At 42.6% G+C, this 24,184-nt stretch overlaps 2 protein-coding genes across 6 annotated transcripts; both read left to right on the forward strand.

Annotated features, from left to right (window-relative positions):
* Positions 1 to 269: 269 nt before the first annotated feature.
* LOC108107852 (protein encore) lies at positions 270 to 22,648 on the forward strand. 5 transcript variants are annotated; one of them, XM_017215614.2, is made up of 13 exons: positions 270 to 499; positions 11,793 to 12,223; positions 14,062 to 14,887; positions 14,948 to 15,104; positions 15,173 to 15,326; positions 15,391 to 15,714; positions 15,781 to 15,995; positions 16,499 to 16,852; positions 18,385 to 19,279; positions 19,343 to 19,952; positions 20,011 to 21,719; positions 21,782 to 21,881; positions 21,990 to 22,648. In XM_017215614.2, exons 2-13 carry the CDS (start codon positions 11,816 to 11,818, stop codon positions 22,043 to 22,045), a joined length of 5,808 nt encoding a protein of 1,935 aa, XP_017071103.1. In that variant the 5' UTR covers positions 270 to 499; positions 11,793 to 11,815; the 3' UTR covers positions 22,046 to 22,648. The 5 variants fall into 5 exon arrangements, with proteins under 5 accessions (XP_017071103.1, XP_017071102.1, XP_017071104.1 ...); XM_017215613.2 differs by lacking the exon at positions 270 to 499 and adding an exon at positions 11,433 to 11,549; XM_017215615.2 differs by lacking the exon at positions 270 to 499 and adding an exon at positions 11,433 to 11,549 and having other exon boundaries at positions 14,963 to 15,104.
* On the forward strand, positions 7,530 to 11,393 carry LOC121529916. The gene is given in 2 exon segments (XM_041818031.1): positions 7,530 to 7,799; positions 10,539 to 11,393. Coding segments are annotated over 2 exon segments (294 nt in total). The 5' UTR covers positions 7,530 to 7,594; the 3' UTR covers positions 10,628 to 11,393.
* Positions 22,649 to 24,184: the final 1,536 nt, after the last annotated feature.

Below are 24,184 nucleotides of genomic sequence, written 5' to 3' on the forward strand. Positions count from 1 at the left end.
GAGATGAGATTTTCAATTCACATTGTTTTTTCTAATTTTATTTAAAATAATATCTGAGCTTTAAAAATATTAAAACTGAACTGAGCCTAAGAGCTGCCCATCTTTCGATTTTTAGTAAGACCGCACATTTCTGATAAATGAAAAAATACGGCGCCAATGCGGAGGATAAAGGAAATTAAGACTAGCCAAGAAGTAAACCGGAGAAATACTAAAAAAAAATACTGAAACATTGAAATAAGATTTGCAATTTTTTTTTGCCTCATCTGGTCTCACTTTCAAGGGGCCAAAATTACAATTTTTTCGTGAAAATGCGTGCCACAAAGGCCTAAACAAAATAGGAAAACACCGCGAAAAACACCCAAATTTGCAGTGCCGATCCCGTTGATTGTTCGCCCCGGAAAACTAAGAAATTAGGTGCAGATCTAAAGGAAAAAGGAGAGCACTGCAAAGGAAAAGCAACAACAACAACGACTCGCCATGGGCAGCAGAACTGAAAATGGTGAGTTTATAAGAAAAAGACCAGGAAAATCGTTGGAATTATGTGTTTCCTGTAATGGGCGGTGCGAATAAGATGTGAACTTAAAGTGTATAATTTTCTGCACATAAGTTTTGCAACATTTTCGGATTTTGCAGCCGGTCGCGGTTGCATTTTGAAGTGCAGCACATACACATACATACATGTACTTATATATACATACACCAGTAAAGGCAGTACATACTCTAAAGTAGTGCTGCCGGGAAGGCCCCGTTATCTGATTCCGGGGTGTATGTCTAATTGGAGTTTTTAGTTTTTAGTTGGGAACTTTGTTCGCCGAGGAACTTCATTGGGGGTTCTCAGGAAAAGTTGTAGCATAGCTAATACAAGGATTTCATGGCCTTGATGCTTGCAATACTAGGTTTAACTAACACACAAGTAACTTAAAACAAAGAGTATTAATTACTAGTAATCCTACTTTTGCTGTTTATAACCACCTTCCTTAGGTAGTCCTACGTTTTACGAAATAAATTTGTCATTCTATAAGTTTTAGTTTTAGAAAAGATTTCATGGCTTTTATAAACTTTTTTACAATTTAAGAACTTTACTTTTCTCTTACGATAAATTATCTTAAGATTTTTTATAAAATTAACCGATTAAAACTTTTTGCAAAATGCACAGAAGCCCAAGGCTTGAACTTGAACTTCTAGAAAAGTCGACCCAAATCTTTCGCCCTCGAATGCGAATTTTTTCCTGGAAATGGTATGCATGGCAAAAATCTTAAAAAATTAAACATGTTACGTTAACGTTCAAAAAACTATTTGCTTTTTTAAATATGTAATTCAAATTTACCTAAATCTGTGATCAGATTCCATTTCATTTGTTGCTGCATATAACGTTGGCAGATTGCAGAAATTTTACTGTATTATATACTATGTCACTGATAATAAATCATCCCTGATAAAACAGAAAAGAGCCCTTCTTAGACTATAACTTTTATATTCATGAGACTCGAAATTTGTAGTTCTAATGACTCCTGTGAATCCATCGACTACCAAACCTTTAAAAACTGTTTCCAGTTCTCATAGAACCCACAACTTCTGGTGACATATCGCATTCTTGCCAACAGTTTTTGTAAGTTTCTGCCTCTTGGCCGTTGCTCGATTTATAGAGATTGCTTTTGTTTGTGTTTAAAATAGATTCGAAATGGCTCTTTGGCCTGCGTCCGCCATTGTCGGCGTTTTCGAGTGGGTTTTATTGAAAATCTATTTTGCGAATCATCCGACCAGGCTGGCTATAACCCCCCTTTTCCGCTTCCCTGGGTGTTTCTCTCATTTGTCTCCATATCTCTTACATCGGTGGCGTCGCGATCATGTCGTCAGGTTTGTTTATTCTCTCTCCCAAAAACCAAAAACCCGGGCAAAAGGTAAAATGACTCTTTACTTTATTTTTGGTAAATCTAAATATTGAGGAATAGGGCTGAGTTAAGATTTATGGGGGATAATGATGGTTAACAGTTGGCAGCAATTTTTGTATCAAATTTTATCAAAAAGGAATTTTATCAGGCAGAAAGATAAACAATAATTTGGATAATTTTTTAATGTTATTTTTGGATTTTTAAATCAAATATACGTTTGTTTCTTGAATAATGACTAATAAATAAACAAAGTTTAAATTTGAAGCTCCATTAACGCAAGTGTCTACTGTATTCTATACGCAATGCTATAAATTTGTACTGCAGCGTCGTTGTTTTGTATTTTTTCTGTTTATTATTTTATTCGGATATTCGCATTCAATGATTCCTCAGATGATGATGCCTTTTGGATGGTGATGCCGAGGAGATGATGATGTATCTTGGCTGATGCTATAAACGAAATGTCGTCGTTGTCAGACAATGTGGTTGTTGCTGTCTTAGTTGCTTTTGCTACTTAGTTAGTCGATTGTTGTTGCGCTCGGATTCGCTTCGCCCGTCCGTTTCGCAGTCATTACAAAAACAAAAACAAAAACGAAAAATTGAACACAGAAGTCTTACTGCAAAAAGCCGCGAAAGCAAAGCATTTTTCATGCGAGAATGTTGGGAATTTGTGTAAATTAATTTATTGCCTTTGCTCATGCCACTTGCTATCGGATGCCATTTTATTTGAATTTTCAAACGCATTCTGGCAGCCGCACATCTTTTGATTTGGCATTTCTCTTTTTTGACAGTCGAACTTCTGCTAGTTGGATATTTATTAGGTCAAATAAAATGTTAATAAGTAATTTATCAAGCGAGTAACTAATAAATCATGCTTCTTGTTATAAGTTTTTAAATTTAATATCTTAACTAAAGTATTTTATAAATATTTTAAGTGCTAATTAGCTGTAAAGCAAGCTCCTCTGTACTTCTGTTGACTGCACCTTATGAATAATCGCCTGTGATAAGAGCAGACACATCACATCACATCGGTTACGCCAGTTTTGTTTTTGATTTTGATTTGGCTCAAAGAGCCCCATCTCTTCCGCCCACCACCTGCCGCCCCTCGACTGACTCTTTAGATTCTGCAGACAAAGTTGCCATGCCAAGCGAATTCTATTCCCGCAAAGAGCGGAGGAGGTGGTTGGGTGGGTTGGGATGGTGTGCTGGTGTTGCCTCTAGGCCCGTGCAGATGCTTTTTGCATATTTCATAATTCCCGCAGGTGGCTACGGCTGGGGCGGAGCTACGTGGCCTGGACCCGGGGAAACCTGAAGACAACAATCAAATGGCCCCAAATGTCGGCTCCCAGGTGCCCCTTTTTGTATGCAACGAGCATGTTTCATATGCCAAATGAATGATTGAGGAGCCTTGAAGTCTAGCTTTCCTCTTCCTATTAATATTGCCTCTGATGGAATAGCATCGTAGTCCGTTTACAGGACATCTGCTAGTCTGGATTCTTGATACTCTTGGCCTGTCGTGCTTAGCTTGGCTTTTTTTCGCTGTGTGTCGCAGAACTCAAAAGGTTGCTCAACGTGGCCTTAAAAGTTTTAGCCGTATGTCAGCTAAAATGAAATCAGAGAAGTGCTGGCAACAGTTTCAATGATTTTTAAATATTTCTTTGAATTAGATTAGATTTTATGTTTCTGGTTTTCAGAGAGAGTTAAAGCTGAAACTTTAATAGTTTTTAAGGGTCATTACTAATCTTATGAACTAACATAAGTTCTTACTTTATTATGAAAATGTTAAGTAAGTTTATTAAACTTCTAAAATCCGAGTAAATAGGGTATGAAAACAGGAGCTCCCATGAGATGGCCAGTTGAGGCTGACTATATCCATCAAATCTGTCATAATCAGGGTTTTAGCAAGGAGGTTTTAGGTTGGAGAAGCGCTCAAATGAAGACTTCTCTGCGGCCCCTCTTCTTCCACCTGCCTGTCTGTCTGTCTATCTTTTTTTTTCTTTTTGTCTGGGTCAAGTGAAAGGTGCCGTTGCCAGCCTGCTACCTCCTTTCTTAGCCAGGCGTTTGTTGTTAACACCTTTCATGGTCGCTTCAGGACACGAGACACGGCATGGCCCAGTCATTGTCACAGGCAAATTAATTAAAGGAGCCCCCCTGGGCGATGTCGTAAAGCATTTAGCATTTTAATTGCGCCATAAAACGAGGCGGGGGTGTACTACGTACAGTTGTCGAGGTGTTAAGCAGGTGACAAGGAGGGCGGTTTAAGGGGGTCCAAAGTGGATGGATATAGCCAAGCAAGAGTTGACTCTGCTTTGGCATTTGCCGGCTAATTAGATTAGATTTGCTTGCTTAATATCCCCCAGCAGGATCGTCACAAAAGACTTTAATGGCCATCTCTCTCTCTGCTCCATCTCTTCCATCTCCTTCATCTTGTGTAGTGCGAAAATCTCTGACTAACTAAAGTGTAATCTAAGAGCTATTATTGAATCCTCTTGGCTGCTTTTAAAATGCTCAAATTGAGTTTACTTTGACCTTTTGGTTGAGAAAGTTTTCCGAGATGCAATAAGGTTTGCTTTAAAATGATTTATGTTATGTTTTCTCAGTTGCTTGTTTTTGATTTATAAATTTAATACTTTTTACCTTTATTTAAAAAACTTTAATTTCCTGCCATTTCGTATGATATATTTTGCCTTACTGGGTGGAAATACAGGTATTATAGAATTTAAATTGAATTTCCAGCAGGAAATCAGTGCAGTTAGCATCTGCATATCTGTGCCCTGTGGGCCAGGCCAACTAAACTGGGCCAACGCAGGCCACACCCACTGGACACCCCCAACGATGACCTCCTCCGGCCCCCCGGAAAAGCAACCAACCCCCCTGTTTGGGTACTGCAGTTGCCAGCGGAAGTGACAGACGGATGCTGGTAGTATCCTCGAGTCCTCGAATCCTTGCATCCTCGTATTCTTCTCGTATCCTCGTACTCGGCACTTGGCCTCGAAATGCGATGCGCTTTTAAGCTCACACGTGCGGCAGAGCTTAAGCTCGGCCCCTCTCTCTCTTTCTGCGGGTCGGTAGAAACCTCTCTTTTTCTATCGCCACTATACCCCACTCTTTCGCTCTCGTTAAGCCCCCTCTCTTTCTCTAGAGAGCTATCTCTCCGTGTTGACCCAAATAAGATGTCGTAATTGCAGGCGAAAGGCGCGACATTCACGAATATGCAATTACATTAACCGAAGGGAGAAGAGAGAAAGGAGCAACAGTCTCGTCCTCGTCCTTTTCTCTGTCTCTTTCTCTGTTCCAGTATACCATCATTTCCGTGTGCCATTCCTAATATTCCCAGCATTTTACATAAATTATTTATTACGACGCATTTGGGGAAACGCATTTCGACATCCCCCAGATGCTGCCACAAAAGGCGACAAAAAGTCTTTTGAGAGCAAAAAAGAAAAAAAAAAGAGAAAAAGCGAGAGAGATAAGGGAGCAAGGAATGCCCGGAACTCATTTGGCTAATCGATGCAAATTATTTTGCAATTTGCCAGAGCGAGCAAGGGAGTGATAGAAGGCCAGAAAGAGATGGATGGCTGGCGCAACTTTGATTGAATTCAAGGTCCTGCTAGACAAAAAGTCGAGCTTATTGCGTTGTTTGCACTAAAATTATGTTGCATACTTCGGGGTGGAATGCCTATGTGTGTCTATGTTTGTGGCTGTTTGCGTTTGTTTGTGTTCGTAGTGGAATCTAGGACACACTTTACCTGACATTCATCCCAAAATTTGCGGCATGAAAGCCACAGTGCACATGAAAGGAATTCTATAAAGTGGAAACTTAAATACACTTAGTAGGTATTTTTTAAATTATTAATTTGTTGGTTGGGAAAACATTTTTATCAAATTTCCTCTTTAGCCACACTACAAATCGAGCTAATTTTAGGCAGACAAATTAGAAATCATTCCTGGCTTAACACTATTGGCAACGACAGTGCAAAAACTGTCCTGTCGCCTCCTTAACGCTACTTTTCTCCCCCTATTTTTTCTTGATTCCCCCCCTTAAGCAATGGAACTCTAAAAGCTTTTTTATTGCCCACTCAAAGGATGAATGCATTCATCATCTGGGAAAGCGGAGAGTCAGAGGCAAATAAAATAACTGGCGTATCCCGTCAGGAATCAAATGCAATTTCAGGCTATAAATTGACAGATATGCAGGCGAAAAAGAGATGGCAAAAGGGCAGTAAAAAAGAGACGGAGACGGGCATCAATTGATGGACACTTTTTTGGTCAATTTGCCAGTGATTTGCGAGGGTAATTGAATTGGAAAAAGTTTTATGCTTGAATATAGGGTATATATGATGATTTATGGGATAAAGTTTTAAGTGGTAAATAAAGTTTGCTTCGTGGAAATCCTTAAAAGGATATTTAATGAAAGTAATTATGGTTCTTGCACTTTATGTTTCCTTAAACTTTACTGTTTTGTTAGTTGTAGTAAGTTCTTGATCAAAGAGATCTTTGTTAAGCTCTTCTTTATGGTAACAATTTCAAGTTTAAAGGATATCCTTTAGTCGAATGGCTCTTCGCTTTTTATTAAAACTATTTCGATTCATTTATCTGCTGGGCGGCTTTCGCATAAATAATTTGATTAAAAGTGTTTGAATCCGAGATTTAGATTGCTTTGATGGAAAATCTCTTTTGGTATTTACATTCAATTAAAATTGAATTCGATTCCCAGGTAGAGCATGGAAAACATCATCGACTTTTTTGTATTTTCTTTGTTTTTGTGCCACAAACATTCCTGTTTGGTTCGCTTGCTCTCTCTCTCTCTTTCACCAGGACTCTCTACCTTTCCCTCTCACGCATTTATGTTCACATGTCCAAGGTCCTTTTGTGGCCTGCTAGGAAGTGAAGCCACAGAACCAAGCAGGGATATAGGGATATATAGGCAAAAAAAAACGCAGAAAAGCATAAAGGATGAGATGCCCAGTAACCAGAAGAACTACAACAACTGCACTCCGGTACGCAGCGCACGCATACAAACGCACCAGCAGGACAATAAGAACAACAACAATAGCTACCAGGAGTAGCAGCAACAAGAAGGAGTAGATGAGAGCACTGAGAGAAAATATTGATGTAAATTTAATGCTGAACAAAAAGTTTGCTTTTTAGAAAAGCTTCATTATTTCTTCATTCTTACTGAAAATGTTTTAATACTTTCTTGTTATCGAACATTTATTATTTAATAACTTAACTTAATGATTGTTAATTAATTAACTAACCGTTAATTTTTGTCTGCAACCCACCGAAAACATAATTTCTTTGAGTGAATGCAGAGTGGAGAGACTCGAGCAAATGCCACCCCAATAAGCATTTTGCCTCTGGGCCATGGGACATCGGGCGAACTATATAGTAGGGAGGATATATAGAGATAGAGAGGGGGCTAGAGAGTGTGAAAGAGAGAAGGGGGAGACCTATACGCTTTAACCTGTTTTCCGCGAAGCTTTTACGCACTCGCAGGGCTCTCTTTTGCTGACCGAGCGTGCGAGAGAGAGCGAGCGCTTCGCTCTTTTTCCTTATTATTAATTTTTTTTTTTTTGTATTTTGCCACCCTTCTGGGGAAAAGCACACGAAGAAGGAGATTTTTAGCCGAGAGATTCTAGTGAGAGAAAAAGAGACCTTTCGCCAGCGAATTGGCCCAGTATCAATTCGGCCGTGTTCCCATAATGTCCGCCAGCGGTCGTCGCTTCTGTCGCAGCCGTTGCCAAAGTTGTCATTGTCATCCGTACCAGCAGCAGCAGAAGCAATATCCACAGCAGCAACACTAAGCAGCAGCAGCAGCAGCAACATTCACGGCAGCAACATCTATAGGAGAAGCGGAGCAGCAGCAGCTTAAAAATACATTTTTCACAATGAAGCAAACGAGCGGAGGCAAGAAAAATTAGTGCCCGAGAAAATTAGTTTTTCAAGAAAATATACAAAAATAACAAAAAAGAGAGTGCGAGAGTGAGAGAGAGAGGGGGGAAACGAGAGAGAGAGAGAAGACCAATGGTCGATGGGGTTTTTGGGTTGGGGGTTCTCAATACAACACACCAGAATTGCTAATGGAAAATACAAAAAGGAGAAGAAGGAAATACAAATGGCACGCGCGTTGGAAAAAGTGAAAAATAAAAATCGGTTTTCGAATTCGAGTGAAACTGCAGACATCGAGTGGTAAATGGATATATGTAAAGCTGAAAAGGAAGCCCCTTTTGCCGGGCAGAGTGTTTAAAAATATATAAAAAAAAACTTGTCTACCAGAAAAGTGCAAAGAAAAATGTGTGCGAAAAAGAAAATGTTTTCGAGTCGCGCGAGGAATTTTCATTTGCTTTAAAGACAATTTTTTTTTTTTTTGTGTGGCATTTTTGGTGTATTATACATACACAGTCGCACACGTTTTCCCCCACACACACACACATAGACTTACTCATACGAGTGTTCGGGTCTTTTCCTCGGGTTCGTTTTTCATTTCGTACTTTTCTTTTTCTGCCTTTTTATTTTCCTTTTCGGCAACTCAGTGACGTTTCGCCGTACAAATTAGTAAGTTTTTCACTGAGAGTGGTTGGAAAATGCATGTTTGGAATGTATCATCGACTTGTCAACAAATTATAATCATTTCGCTCTAGGTGGAAATGCACGCCCCATTTGGCCCTCTTCTTTTAGCTTGTGTTGGGGTTTTTCGCTGGCTCATTTTCCATTTCCCTTCCTTCGCCGCCTTTGCGGGTGCATTGCAGCCAACATCCTGCTCGAGCTTCTAAAGTGCAGGCACGCCGTGCTCTCTCTGAGGGTACACTTGGAGAAATTACGGCTTGTTAATATTGGGTATCCCTTTTTCGAAGTTTAATAACAATAAAAGGAAAATGTATTTAAACTAAAAGAAAGAGATCACAATATTAAATACTCAATCAATAATATTATCATAATAACCAGGTTTTTTCCGAGTGTACTATCCAGAGGCTCTTTCTATCTCTCTACTTTTTTTGGATTCTCCCACGCAGGCGCCTTGGAGCTTCTGCTCCGCAGACTAGACAACCGCAACACATTTCCTAGTACTCGGCACTACGGGAAGCTTTTTTGTTTGTCATTTTGAGCGGTTGGCCGTCCGAAAAGGAGAGCCCGATAGGCCATGAGCGAGAGGGTGTGGGTAATGAGTGAGTGAGCAGCTGTAAACAGCTAAACAGCAGGAAGGCCAAGTCGTAATACCGTGCCACATGCAACTCATAATTCCACCTCCCCCCCTCTTCGGGATTTTCTGAATGCTATTCCGATTCTCCTCTCCCGAATGCAATTTTCCGACTCTTGTCCCAAATTACGTTGGCGAACTTTGCCTTTGCCTCATTTCTATCAAAGGCGGTTAGAAGGAAAAGCGGTGGAAAAACGAAGACTAAGACGACGACGACGTCGTCACCTTCGTTTTGGTCGTGTGCCACACGTCGTATGCGTGTTTCTTTTTAAGGCGGCTACGTCATCTGTCACCTGCCCACTTTTCCGCTACTTTTCAACGATTCTCCAAATCTCGTTTCTCATTTCTCGCTTCCACTCGCCATTCGCATTTTTCGCGGGTATTTCCCAGAATAAAAGATTCACTGCGACTGTCATGGCATTTCGCCTTTTGGCCAGGTGTTTTTTGGCTCAGAAAAGGGGGAGGAGACCCTCTTCTTCCAAGCCTTCTTTCATCTAGTGACTTGTCTGCTTTGTTTATATTTGCATTTATGGCTCTTATGGGTTTTGGCTTGTAAGTGTTTGTAAAAAAAAGTGCTGCGACAGAGGAAAGGAAAATAATAATCTATAAATCGTAATAGGAAAAGCTTACTATGAAATTTCATCATGTTTTTATGGCTTTGGTATTGAAGTAAATGTTAAGGCAAAGCAATATAAACTATAAGTAATAACTACTTCAATCTTAATCATTCCTAAATGAAGTATTTTTTGTATATTTTCATAACTTAAGAGAATATGATTTGTTCGATATTCAATTTTTGGGATTTTTCCGTTGTCCTTACTTTACCTAGCATTTTTAATTATAAAAATTGAGTCCCTTTCCCAAGACTCCCTTACTTGCCGTTGCAAGCACCGACTGATTCACTTATTATTATGCAAAGTCCATTCAACTCGGACAGATAAACATCAAAAAAATTTGAAACATTTTTCGGTGTTCAGCGGAACCCTTTTAATGCGCATAAAAAGTGAACGAAATTAGCTACCTACTCCATAAATTGTGGCAATCAAAAACTCTAGATAATTATATTGAAAGAGGGAACCAGTCGGCGGTTGTCGTGTGTATGTGTGTGTGTGTGTGTGAGTGTATAGTCCTTATAAGGATATTCGGAAGGAGCTGTGAGGAGCCCTGAAGATATATAGAGAGCAGGCGAATATCCACCCTTCTAATCGTGCCGAGGGCAATATTCGCATCATGAAATTTTCTCGGCTTTCGGTTCGTGCAGTTTTGAATATCAAAATAAATCGTAAACAAGGTCATATTGTCTACGAGTGTGTGACACACGGATACACAGTTTTGCTAAGGGATTCTCTCAATTTCTCGATTTCTCACTCGCACACTCTCTTTCTCTTTCGTCTGCGCGTTTTTCTCTCGGGGAAAAGCCCTCGACTAAACTTCCTCGAACTTTGCAGATAGTAAAATGTGTGCCACAGCAGGAAACAACAGGAAATCAAAGAAATCCTCAAAGAACCTGAACTATATAGACAGCCAGAAGGAATAAATCTCAATAATAATAATAAACAAAAAAGAAAATAAAACAACAGAAGCCTGAGGAGAAGGAAAAACCAGCGAGAGAAATAATCACAAAACAACAACCAGAAAGAAAGAAAGCTTTAACTAAAATATTTTTAACTATACAATATACATAAATATATATACATACATATATATATATATATAAATTAATTATAGAAATAGCAACTTAAGTGTTTAGTGGATAAATGAATTAATTTTTAAACAAAATAACTGGGAAAATCAAGCAAGTGTACAGACCAAAAGAGCGAGGGCAGCTTCTGATTTTCGGTGATATGGTGTAAATGTGATAAACAACGTTCTAAAAAACATAAAAAACATAACAACAAAAAACAAGCAAACGTTTTAAAAATCAATTACCACAATAACAAACAAACAAACAAAGAAAAGAAAAACTTAAAAATACCTTACGAATAGTGTTTTATTTTTCCTTCCTTCGCAAAGTTTTTTGCCACGAAAATCCAATACAATAACTATTTATCTACAAGTACTAAGCATTGCATCTTATAAACAAACTAAACTAAAACTAAACTAATCTAAGTCGCACAAAACCAAAGCAAATCGAGTGAAAACAACAACAACAACAGCGTCAGAGATTTTTGGTTTAACCTATTTTATAAACAAAATATTCTCTCAACTGCACTGCCGCAACTTTTCGACAAATATGATTTTTTTTTTCTGAAAGAATAATAAATTAAAAACCATTATTAAATATTCGTACAAATATATTAAAACATAAAAAAGAAAACTATGCAAAAATTCTTATGAACCGCAGACAACAAAAACAAAATAAAAGACAAAACTAACCATTGACGAAAATTTGTTAACAAATTTTTGGAGCTACATAAAACCGTGTAAACAAAATGCAATAGTCTAGCTCACTTATTGAGGTAATCATTGTGGGTTTATATGATATTTTTAAGATTCAAGATTTGATTTTGAAATGTCTTTAAAACTTAGCCATTGAAATAGAAGAAAAAGCTTAACAGCAACTTTTCATTTGCTTTCAGTTTTTTACTACATTTTTATTTAAGATTTAAATTTCCTAGTATTACTTTTCAAATGACTTAATTAGTTAATAGTTTTGATTACTTTACTAACTTAATTTCAACATTTTTCTTCTCCCCTTTCAGTACACTTGACATAAACTGTGATTATGAGTTCCACAAAATCTCAAGTAGCCCTAGCTACGAATATTCCAACCAATTTATCCTCTGCCGCTTCTGCCTCAACAGCGGCCGCTGCGGCCGCCGTTGTTGTTGTTGCCAGTGCCAACGCCGCCGTTGCCTCAAACACTAACTCATCCGGAGTGGGTTCAGGACCAGGAGCAGGAACAGGAACAGGAGTAACAGGATCAGTAGCTACCGGATCAACAACAGGATCAACAACAGTCGTCACATCAGCAACATCCGCACCAACAACATCCTCCAATTCCGTTGCAACAATCTCAAGCAACTGCAGCAGCAGCAACATCAACAACAACTGCGGCGAAGAGTGCCAGACGGTGGTCGGATCCAGTGGATCCTCCAACTTGGGACGCCAGAACAGCTTTGGCAATAGACGAGTAAGTAAAGTCCATAAACTATAGTTATATAGTTAAATAGGTTAACCATAAAGTGGAATGCAGAGATTATAGAAGTGGTCTATATAGGTCAGGTCTTGTCAGGTGTCAGGCGTTGCAGTCTCTCCACTTCTCATCATCATGCTTGTGGCCCTGCTCTCGATTCTCGTAGCTCTCTCTGGTAGTGCACATGGCTGGTATCTTCTCTCTTTCGCTCGCAGGATGCACACACATAAGTGCAGCCATGAACTGAACTCTCGAGCAAAGGATACACGCCCAAAAAACGTCTAATAAACTGGGTCAGGTCACTGGCAGTCCAAACGGACGGGGGTTCGGGGTTTATGGGTTATGGTCTATATGGGGGTGGGGATTACAGTTCTGCGAATCGCATTTGCTGGAAATTCCCCAATCGACCCCGAATGGCCAAAGTGTTGCAATTGGTAAACGTGTTTCTGATTGCTCCTGCTGCAGTTCGTTACTGGCCCACAATCCCAGACATTTCTAAGCGCTTTTTTGCCAACAGAGTTCAAGGTTTATGTGTGAGTCGGTGGGTGGTTGGGTGATTGCTGGGTCGGTCGGTTGCCTTGGTTAACTACTCATGCAGGATTTATCGTCAATCATTGTTTATGTCCTGGGCGATAGAGTGGTTTTCCTGGTGCCCCTTGGTTGGTTCCACCCTCACCCTCTCCTCTAATTTTGAAGCATTCACTGGCAGCTGGTATTACGATTTGGTGCTGCTGCTGCGTGGCTCCAAGGTCGATTTATTGATTTTTCCCACAATGAAAGTTAAATGGGCGTACGAGATTCCTGGAAATCACTTTGAAAGTCAGTTCGAAGAATTTGAAAATTAGCCCTCCTCTTGAGGTTGCCCAGTAAACTTTTTCTTTTACAAAATCTGCCAATTGCAATAAGTAAGCTGGGCCATCAGGTCTTTCTTTCAAGTGGAAAATCTGTTAATTGCGCGGAAGTTTGTCTACCTTTAATGTTGTGTTTAAGGGAATATTTCGTGTATATTATATCGAATGTAGGTGAGCCCAAGTCCTGCATAAGTCTATATCTGTAAATTATGATATTTTAATTACATTTTACTAAGTTGTAATCAAGAAATCACTAAAGAAAAGTTTATTAAGGAAGGAACCATAGCAGCTTATAGAACCCCTTCTTACTCTCTTCTTTCCTGGTGGAACTTCAAGTGTTAATTTGGCCTGTTGGCCACGTCGAGTGACTTCAACAGCTGATTAATGATGTCAGTTTCGATTAGTTTTTCGTATAGCAGAAAATCAATGGAGGCAAACAAATAACAGAGGCACGAAATTAATGTGCCTGATGACTAAACTTGAACGATTGGCCGACAGACTGAACGCCTGACTGAGTTTATCCTCAGGTCTCTCCGTCCTGTCGTCCTTCAGCGCGCGAAAAATGTCAAAAGGCAACTCTAGGCGTAGGTTTGAGGTATATACTATATAATTTATATCATATATTATAAGCCTAGCACGGCAACCAGGCGGAGTTTACTCCCCGGTAACCTTTTCGGTTTTCCCTGTGTGAGTGGGCCGTTTGTTTTTCACATTTCAATGAGCCAACAATTGCATCATGGATCGACTTTACGTGCCCGCCTCCTGTTTGGCATAGTGAAGCCTCTCTTTAAGGAAATTTCCCAAAGGAGACTTGAATTAATATAAACAGATTTAGTCATCTAACCTTTATCGTGTGCTGAAACCTTTGGCATATAAGCTCTGACTTCGAAGTTTGCCTGTGGATTCACCCCTGGTCAACTTTGACATTCGTTTGTTACTAATTCGAAACTAATTACTTCAACCCTCTTCTCATTTTCCTTGCAGGGCAACATGAAGGGCAAACATCTGACGCGCAGCCATGCGATGCGTGAGTCCACTTCGCCACCTCGCACGCCAACGCCGCGGGCTGCCTCTGAACAGCAGCAGCTCCAGGGGGAATCCCACGAGCACAACAACAATAATAACAATAATATCAACAGCAAAGCACAATCAACTGGAAGGGGCAACTCGCCGTTGATGGAGACACCAGCCGTGATTGTCACTAGTCAGCAACCGCAGCAGCAGCAACAGCAGCAGCAACAGCAGCAGCAACAGCAACAGCAGCATGTGCCTCCGAAGCCTCAGCAGAACGTGCCACTCAGCAATGAGGCGGAGTTCCCGAAGCTATCGCCACCAAAGAAGTCCGGTGGTCAGCACAACCGCACCAACAGCAATGGCAGCAGTATGGAGTACAATAACAACAGCAGCAACAAGAAGTTTGTGGTTGATCTAAAGGCCAATGGTTTGGACAACAACAACAAGCAACATAACAACTCCAATACGGGTGTACTCTACAACTCCGGGATGAACTACAAGGCGGCGGAGCGACATGATCGCCACGAGCGTCATGAGATGTCCAGCCAGAACAGCAATCTGAGCAACAACCATGATGAGGAGCCGTATCATTATGAGCCCAGAGGTGGAGGCGGTGGCAAGAAGCATCGTCCCAACACCAATGCCAAAGGTAATAAACCACGGTTGAAGAATCTCGGTGGCAGCTCATCTGGCAGCATTGATTTAGGAGGCGGCGGCGGCAACGGAAATGGTAACATGTCCAACAATGGCATGTCCAACAACTCGAGCAACAACACCTCGGGCTTCATATCGCGCGGTAAGTGGCGGCTTTTCGTCAATGGCCAAATACCCACGGCTCATCACTCACTGATTCTAGTCTTTCATCAATCAGAGAACTCGAGTGAGCAGTACACGGACTATGGCGGCACCGATCTGCTGGTCTTCTTCCGGGACACGCTCAACAAGAACCCCAAGGATCGCAATATCCTACTGAAGATCGAGAAGGATCTAATGGAGTTCGTCCAGGAAAATAGGTAAGCTGAAGTGATAAGGAAAAACGCATTTTCACTTATGAAATCTAATTATATTCTTTCTCTTATAGTCGCGGTTGTGAGTATCGTTTTCCTCCAGCTTCCTCCTACAATCGCATGCTAATCCATCGCACGGCCGCCTTCTTTGGCATGGAGCACAACGTGGACACAGAGACGCAGCAGTGTGTGATTGTGGCCGTGGCCAAGAACACGCGTATACCGGAGGTACTTAGTCATACGTGAACCGCATATAGTATGTGTACTAATTACTTAATCAATATTCTTTCAGATCCGCTTCCAGTCGCTGGTGCGCGACGATGCACGCAAGTCAATTCTGAAGCGGGACACGCACAGCTTCGACGAGGTGCGCCAGTCACCGTATTTGTGCCCCCTCTCCCTGGACCGGAAGGCCAAGAGCTTTGAGGAGCGTGAGGAGGACTATGATCGGGCGCGCAGCCGTATCTTTAGCCGAACGGGTGGCAATCATGAGGGATATTCCGGTGGTGGTGAGGAGGAGTGCTATGGCGGCTGGGAGCAGCAGCAACAGCAGCAGAAGCAATCTCAGCCCCCCAGACCTAAGAGGCCCAATGGAAAGATGCTGCAGATGCAGAACGTACGATTTCTATTAGAGATTATTAATGTAAACTAGATGGGTTTACTAACTTATGTTTATACTTAGTCCACGGAATCACGTGATGGCATGCGATCCGGAGGAGCCGTGCCCAAGTCTCACAACTTTGGCAACTACGGCGGACCGCCTAGTTCAGGCGGACCTGGCAACAACTCCTTGCCACGAGGCGACTCAACTAACTCGATCAAAAGTGGACGCGGCGGTTTCGTGAAGCAGGATTCGACTGGCAGCACTCCGTGGCGACTGTCTCCTTCCAGCAGTGGGTGAGTACCCTCAAAGTCTGTCTCTTAAACATCATTAAATGTAACCGGTTTCACTAAGACAAGGAATATATAGTAATTTCTTAAGTTTATCTATATTTTTGTTGGTATTTTATAAGTAGTTAATCTTTCGACTGCAAGTATTGAAAAAGTTGTAAACTCTTGAACTTGTAAGGACTGTGTTTTAGGTTTCTTTACTTCGGTTATCATTCTCCATTAAGATTTTTGAGTTCGATTATTTAAAAATGTATTTGCATTAAGGATCTCCACTGTAGTGAAGCCGGTCATTAAAGATAAACTTTATGTTTAAACCATGTCCATGTACCCGAACTCAAAATCGCTCTCGCTCCATTTCTTAAATTATGAATAATTTTAAATTGACAACCCTAAAAAATACCCCAAAAAACCAAAAAACATTTTTGTATGCAATCCCCGACAACAACAACAACAATAATAACAACAACAAATGAACCAACCAACATATAAACCAACTCCCCACCGTCCAGCTATAAGACACGCACCCAATCCGTGCGCTCCGACTCCGTAACGCCATCGCCGACGGGTTACGGCAGCGACAGGCAGACGCCGGAGTTAAACCACGCACCCATGGTGGGTGCCCACAGCCGGGTGGCATCAACCATGACATCGTGTGGTGTTGTCTGCGGTACAGGATCAGGAGCAGTCAACACATCTCCCGTGGAAATGGGCAACGAAGCCATCGGGGCTGATCCATCGTCCACGACCAATTGCTCGTCGGGAACGTCGGGACTCGTCTGGGCCGTCACAGACATTTCGAATGTGCCAATTGGCAGCCTCCTCATTGATCCGCAAACCCTCCAACCAATTGTCAATGCAGACGGGTAATTTACAAAAACTAAACCAAAGAAAAAATTAAACCACACAAACAACTAAAAAATAATCTAATACAGAAATCGCTGCAAAATTTTCGCATTTGTTTACTGCAATTGCTTTTCGTATATCCGTTTATTTAATTTTTTCCTCGATTTACACATATTCTAACTTGAAATAAACATAGCGACAAGTGCGGCTTTAGGACACAGATTTATATATATATATATATTTAAACTAAAAAATATAGTTCAGCTTTTGTTAATCCTTATACTTATCAAAGTTATCTAATTAATATCAAAGAACAGTTTGTAGTAATGCATATTTAATCCACTTTCTGTACAAAAATAATACTTATCTTAACGTAACATATGCTATATGAAGTTTTTAAATAATTTTATTATTCTGCTAACTCACAGGAAAATTAACTTAACTATTTGTGGAAAACTTAAATACCAACATATCTCAAGATTAGTTTTATTTTATATATCTTATTTAAAAAGTTACTTAAATATCTGTGTTCGATACGCAAAAGTTAATTGCTTGAAGCTTTACCAAATACTTAGATATATTTCAAATATCCTTATATAACTAGCCATGATATTTAATATTATTTACCATAAATATTAATACGTTACTATATGTGATATATGCAATATTATTAGCTTTTGATTTTTCGTGAAGACTTATTGATGTTGTTTTTGTAAATTATCTGCCTAAACTCGAACTAAATTAACCGACACCAAGCGCCACACCAACTGCTATCGAATATAACTATTCGCCTCTCACCTCTCTATATATCTTCTTGATCTGTGCCTATATCTCCCAATTTCATGTGACACCAAAAAACACACAACACACCTGGGCGTTATACCAATATATATAAACCTAACCAAAAACCACTCCACTTTTCATATTCTCAAAATATCACCAAGCTTGCCTCTCCAACGTTGATCGAAAGTTCAAGATTATTAGCCTATCGAATGAATGAGTTGAATGTTTCGTGTGTTATCGTCTATCGTCTGCCAGTGTTGTCGTCAGTCATATCCTAATTGTTGTGTTTGTTCAATTTGCATATAGCATTGTATCAATCCAATCAGTCAAGCCATTTGTTGTTGTTGTTTTTTCAATTACTTTTATATAATACTAAATGTCTGTCGCTGCCGTCGCGTCGCTAACACACTGCAAAACAAAAACAAAGAAAAAATAATATAAAAAAACCGCAAAACTGTGGCAACTCTGTCAGCAGCCGCTTATGTCGACTGTTCTTTCCTTTTATATATTTTTACTTAACTGTGATTAAAATAATAAGGAATAACATCTTTCCAAAACATTTATTATACTGTTATATATCATCTAAGATTTTGTTATACATCTGAAAGATCTTATTTTAATCACAGTTTTATTTGTCTTTGTACTTACGTTTCCTATTCGAACGTTGCATGCCACCGAGCGAGAAAAAACCCAAATAACACTCAATCCTATCAGCAAAAATCTGATGATGTGAGTTCAAAAACCTAATAAGTTTATTCGATTTTTGCAGTTCCATCTACCATTACGACCCGTCCAATCTGCCGCCCAACCAGGCGCTTCAGCACACGGGCAATCAGTATCAGTCGCAGAACCAAGGCAACTCCTCCGGTGGCTACAACAACTATCGCAAATCGTCGCCACACCAGCAACAGCAGCAGCAGCAACAGTCCCAGCAGCAACATCAGCAGCCGCAGCAGCAACATCAGCAGCAACCAAACCAGCAATATGCCACCACTGAGCTGTCCTGCAGCTCCACCGAAAGTTATGCCGAGGAGGAAGCACAGTCGCCAGGAATTGAATGTTCCGAGGGATACGAGAGCTACGAGCAGCAATCGTTGCCTGTCCAGCAGCAACTTTCGGGCAACGGGGATACATCCAGCATTAAAGGCGACGATTGTGATAGCCTGACCAGTGCCACCGCCTGTCTGAGCATCACCACATCCACCTCAACGAAGAACTACGATCGCATCGAGGTTCAGAAGTACAAAAATCAGGCAACCAGTCCGAATATACCCGCCTGTTGTGCCGTCGTTGAGAAGCTGGAATTGGAGACTGCAGTGCAACAGGAGCAGGAACAGGAACCAATGGCTGGACCCTCATCTTCCGGTTCAGCTACCTCTTCTGTGGGCATCACTGAACTCCCGTCTAGCCAGACACCGCTCCCGATGGCTACGCAGGTGAACTGTGACCTACAATCGGTCTCGCCCAGCTCCACGCCCTACAGCCAGTGTGAGGTGAAGACACCTAGCCAGAGTCATGCGCCCAGTGCCGCCGTCGAAGAGCCCAAGACCACCACCTGGACGTACACACAGAGCTACCAGGCGCCAGACGGATCCACTGTCTTTCACACCACCACTACGCCCAACGGGGCAGCGCCCTACTGCGCCACCACATATCAGCAGGGGGTAAGTTCATCCAGAGATTGGAAATCCTCCGTACTCATGATTTACTTTGTATTACTCTTTCAGCCCGATGGCAGTATCTATGCGGTGCCGCAAGGTATGGTTTACGCTGCCTATCCGCAACCCGGTGTAGGCACAGCCGGCGGTGCCTCGCAGCCGCTCTTCCAACTGACCACCAGCAGTCATCCGCCCGGTCAGACTCTCTTTGCCTCCCCTGAGGCAGGCGGAGAGATACCCGGCGGTACCTACATGATACCTGTCTTCGATCCCGCTCAGCAGCCGCGCGAGGGACTTATCCCGGCGCAGGCCATCTACCAGGCGGGACCTGGCGGACCAGGAGCCACCACAGTGATGCCAATGGCGGCGGCGGCTGCCTATCCAACGGCGCAGTTTGCTACGGCAGCGGCTCCCAATGGTGGGCCCATCTACCAGGCGCCGCTCATTTACTCCAGCGAACCGGGCGGTGCAGCTCAGCTGCAACAGCTTCCGATGGCTCCGTATCCGATTCAATACTCCTACCCGTACTACCAGCCCATCTCGTACTACGTGCCCCAGCAGGCGGTGGCCGCAGCGCCCCTAGTGGCCTCTCAGCCACCAGTGGGACAGGCTCCGATGCAACAACAGGCGGCGCATACGGGATCTGGGACGGCCACTGGTCCACCCACGGTTGTTTCAGGTGAGAATTACAAATCTGTCCATAAAGTTTAACTTTACATAACTAGGGTTCTTTATAGTTTCAGGCCAACAGCACCACCAGTCACATGCGCAGCACCACCATCAGCAGCAGCACTCGAGCAACGGATCAGTGGTGACCTCCAGTGGCTATGGCACTCGAGTGAAGCGCACACCAGGCGGTGGCTCCATCCACTACAATGCCAACTACACACCGAATTCGGTGACTCATGCCGGTGGTGGCCATCATCCGTCGGCAGGTTCTGCCCAGATCATTGCTGCGCCGGCGGCCAGCACAACCACATATCATGCGCTGCCCACACTGACGCTGGCCCACGGTGGTGCAGCGGCTGGCACGGATCTCAGTGGTGCGGCTGGTGCCCATGTGTACGCTCTGCCCGCTCAACATGCCACCGCGCTGATCCCAACGAATATCTTCCCCTACGCAGCGGCGGCGGCAGCAGCGGCCGGAGGACCAGGAGGTCCTCCAACAGCTCCTCAGGTGGTGCAACAGGCGCCCCCACCACCACCACAGAGTGCTCCCCATCATGCTCTTATCTCAGCGGGTCCTTTTTACCCTGCCAACGGTGGTAACATGGATCCAGGGGCTTCGCAATCAGCTCCTAGCACTCCAGCGGCTCCTGGTAGGCAGGCTCCGCTGTTCAGCACTCCGCCGGCTCCAAACAATGGAAGCAGTGGCAGCAGCAGTGCGGGTGGAGGCGGCAACAGCGGGGGCTATCACAGCAACAGCTCCACGCCGCACTACTACCAGAGCCAGAACAGCAACGAGGGCTACACATCGCCTTACGAGAAGAGGAACCACGGAGGTGGTGCCTCAGGAGCACATACAGTTGGAGTGCGCAAGCCATACCATCCAGGTGGTTACAATCCGAGGCATTCGGTTCCCCTGGGTAGCATCCCCTCAGGAGCAAAGACTCCACTGCTGAACTCAAACAATGAACCTACGCCGCGTGCCTCTCCAAGCAGCGTTAGTTTGGGTGGTGCCTCCTCATCTGGCGGGACCACTACCTACCAGCATCGCGGGCCACCACCCCATACGATGGGAGTGAAACGGGATAACAAGCCCAATCAGCTGCCATTGATCAGTGGACCACCGCCCAGTTATGCAACCAACTCGAGTCCCGGAGTCACCAGCTACGAGGCTAAGCCGCCTGTACGGCTGAATGCTGGAGCCGCCAGTTTCCGGAGTCAGAAGTCGATGAACCAGGATTACCGCCGCAGTGTTTCTCAAAGGAACTCGCCTAGCGCCAATGGTGGAGGAAATGGTAGCCACGAGAGCAGCAACAACTCGCCCAACAGTATTGTGGGCAGCCAGAGCAACAGTGCTGCCAACACGCCCAATGCAGCGGCACCGCCACCTCAACCACAGCCCACGCTAGTAAGTCACACTGGAGGATTTGTGGTGCTTGACCAGACCACCGGAGCTGCCATGAATGCCTCGCCGCCTTCGCTTTATGGCGGTGGTGGAGGCGCTCCGACTGCAGGAATAAGCGGAGGAGCAAGTGGCACTGCGGGAGGGGCCGGCTCAAATGGTGGCCATCAGCCTGGCGGTGGCGGTGGCGCCCGCTCGCACATTCCCACTGCCCAGCTGCACCACAGTGCCGCCGCTGCCGCTGCCGCAGCTGCTGGCAGCCAACAGGCCACGGCGGCGGTGCTAAGCGGCGTGGCCGCTGCGGCCGCCCTTGGTGGCTACAATCCAAATGGGACGTCCGGTGTGTACTTCAAGTATGGCCAGACGTACTTTGCCCATGTGAGTATGCAGTAAAGTCTTCTAGAGATAAAGTTATAAAATGGATTTCTTATATATTTTAGCCCTCGGTGGCCTTGCCCAACAGTCGGCGCTCGCCGTCAAACGATATCCGGCCGCAAATGGCGCAGGTGGCCGGCATGTATCCCACTATGATGATACAAGGTAAGAAGAGGCAATGGATGCTGAATTGATCTCTTAACCTATTGATATATGACTTAAATCAACTTTATATAACATGATAACTAACATGGTTTCTCGCTTCTTTTCCAGCGCGTCATCCCAGTCGCCATCCGAACCCGAACTACAAAGGTTCGCGTCCGCGGTAAAGCCAGCCGAAAAACCAATATAGGAAACCCAAGCAAAACAAAAACTACATACACATAACGGCATACCTAAGATAAATATAAATAGCAACCTAATCTAGTGGAACATAAAGTAGTTGACAACCATAATACCAGATACCAGATGAAGTGGACCGGATAAACGGATGGAAATGGAAATGGAAGAGCAGCGCAGGAGGAGAATATAACTCGTCGAGTGCTGGTCGCAGAGTTGTCGGGCATAAATGGTAGCAGCTGGAGAGGAAGGGGGCGTGGCAGGGACTCAGTCACCAAGTCACCAGGTCACCATGTCACCAGAAAACAAACCAAACTATCCACACACACATAAACACACTCACAGAGAAACAATAAACACCAGATGAGAGCCGGGGAGCGAAACAGAGCGAAGCCATCACTGTTATCTTCCGCAGCAAGCGAAGGGAATGGGGGAAACCGACAAAGCATAGCATATAGCCTCTATATAGTTAAGGAGTATTGTACGGATATAGCTGCAATAACTGAACCGCTACAGAAAAGAAAGAAAGAATTGAATGCTGTATATTTTGTGCCATTACAAATAGTTTTTAAATAAAACAACAAAATCGAGTACCCGAAGAAGCAATAAATAAATAACACACACAACGACGGCCCCCCAAAAAACACGGACTTTCGAACTGAACACTCGACCGATACGTAACTTCCACTCCCTTTCTCAGCGCATATATAGGATATTCAGGTTAGACTTTAGTTCCGAGGGAGCTCTCGAAAGGACCGCAAATAGACTGAGAGAAGTTTCAGAGATGGAATCAAGAACCTCAGAGACGTTTGCTATTTGCACGCTAAAGCAAGAGAATCTCCGGGAATCTTCAAATACTAATTTAACCGATTATTATTTTCAAAGCTGCTACCAAAAAAAGAATGAAAAGTATTTTCTAAATTTCTAATATCTCCTTGCTTTGGTGTGCTTAATTAAATGCGTTTTAATTATGTTAGAAATCTCAACCGAAAGCAGAAGCTAGAACAGAAATCTATCAACTGATCGACCGACTGGACAACCTGGCCCTCAGAACCCAGAGGTTCCCATGAAATCTGCCGCCAGAATTGGGGCGAGTCTTATATCCAATTTTGTCCAGCAAAATTTTTGTGTAAAGCTCTTCGAAAAAAGTCTCGAGACAAGCCACTAAATCTGTTTATTTAAGAGACCCATGAAATCGAAAAATATAATACATACATCTATAATTTAGACAGTCAATTATTATTATTTTGTAATTTTAATTAATGAAAATTTGTTAAATATGATTTTTGATTTGAATTTTTCCTTATTACGTTTATGTTCTTTCGAAATAGAATTTCCTTATAATTTTCTGTTCCTTAATGCAAAGAAGCTGCAGCTAAAAATTCGTTGTTACTCGTAAGCAAAATAAAATCAGACAATGGAGTATGATGATGATGATGATGATGATGAGGAGGAGAGAAGATGAAGGAGGAGTCAAGCAGCTATACATTTATTGTTAAACAAAATAATTAGCTTAGCGTATAAACTACATATGTATATGTACCATCTAATAAGATATAGGCAAGTGAAAAGAAAAGAAAAACAAACAAACAAAATGCGAAAATCGAAAAGTATAATAAAAGAGAAACCACATGATTAGTTAAAGTTAAAACTTGTGTTGCCTTCTTTTGTGTTTTATATTTTCCGACTTTCCACAGCTAATGGATCTTATGATTTTCCTCATTTCCGCTTTTGTACAACGAACTTTACAAGCAATGGCAGGACCTCTCTCGCCCAACTCGCTCTCGGAACTTCTAGAACTGCATGTCTAAATGTACATAACAATAATTTACACAAATCTGAAACGCGACTACGAGTATATATACATTTAGCGTGTAAGTAGGTTAGTGCCGGCCAGTCAAGAATTTTGGATCTGTCAAAAATAAAGAGGAAAACAAAACCGAGATATCACTCATACGGCATACGCTAGTCTCGCTCCAAAGCAATCGAACATTTATCCTTTTCCAGTCCTGAACCACTAACATTAACCGATAAGTATAAATAGCTTTCGAAATAAGGTGCGCTAGGAACTCAGCTTGATACTTGATAACTCATATATATAGCATTATAGCCGATACCACAACCAAGTA

This window comes from Drosophila eugracilis, unplaced genomic scaffold, assembly GCF_018153835.1.
Source record: "Drosophila eugracilis isolate 14026-0451.02 unplaced genomic scaffold, ASM1815383v1 contig_2088, whole genome shotgun sequence".
Lineage (NCBI taxonomy): Eukaryota > Metazoa > Arthropoda > Insecta > Diptera > Drosophilidae > Drosophila > Drosophila eugracilis.

Bases quoted from the DNA above. Each gene is read 5' to 3' on its own strand.
- LOC108107852 (XM_017215614.2), top strand. From the start codon at position 11,816: ATGAGTTCCACAAAATCTCAAGTAGCCCTAGCTACGAATATTCCAACC. The intron at 15,327-15,390 runs GTACTTAGTCAT...ATATTCTTTCAG, and splicing joins AGAACACGCGTATACCGGAG to ATCCGCTTCCAGTCGCTGGT. The intron at 15,715-15,780 runs GTACGATTTCTA...GTTTATACTTAG, and splicing joins AGATGCTGCAGATGCAGAAC to TCCACGGAATCACGTGATGG.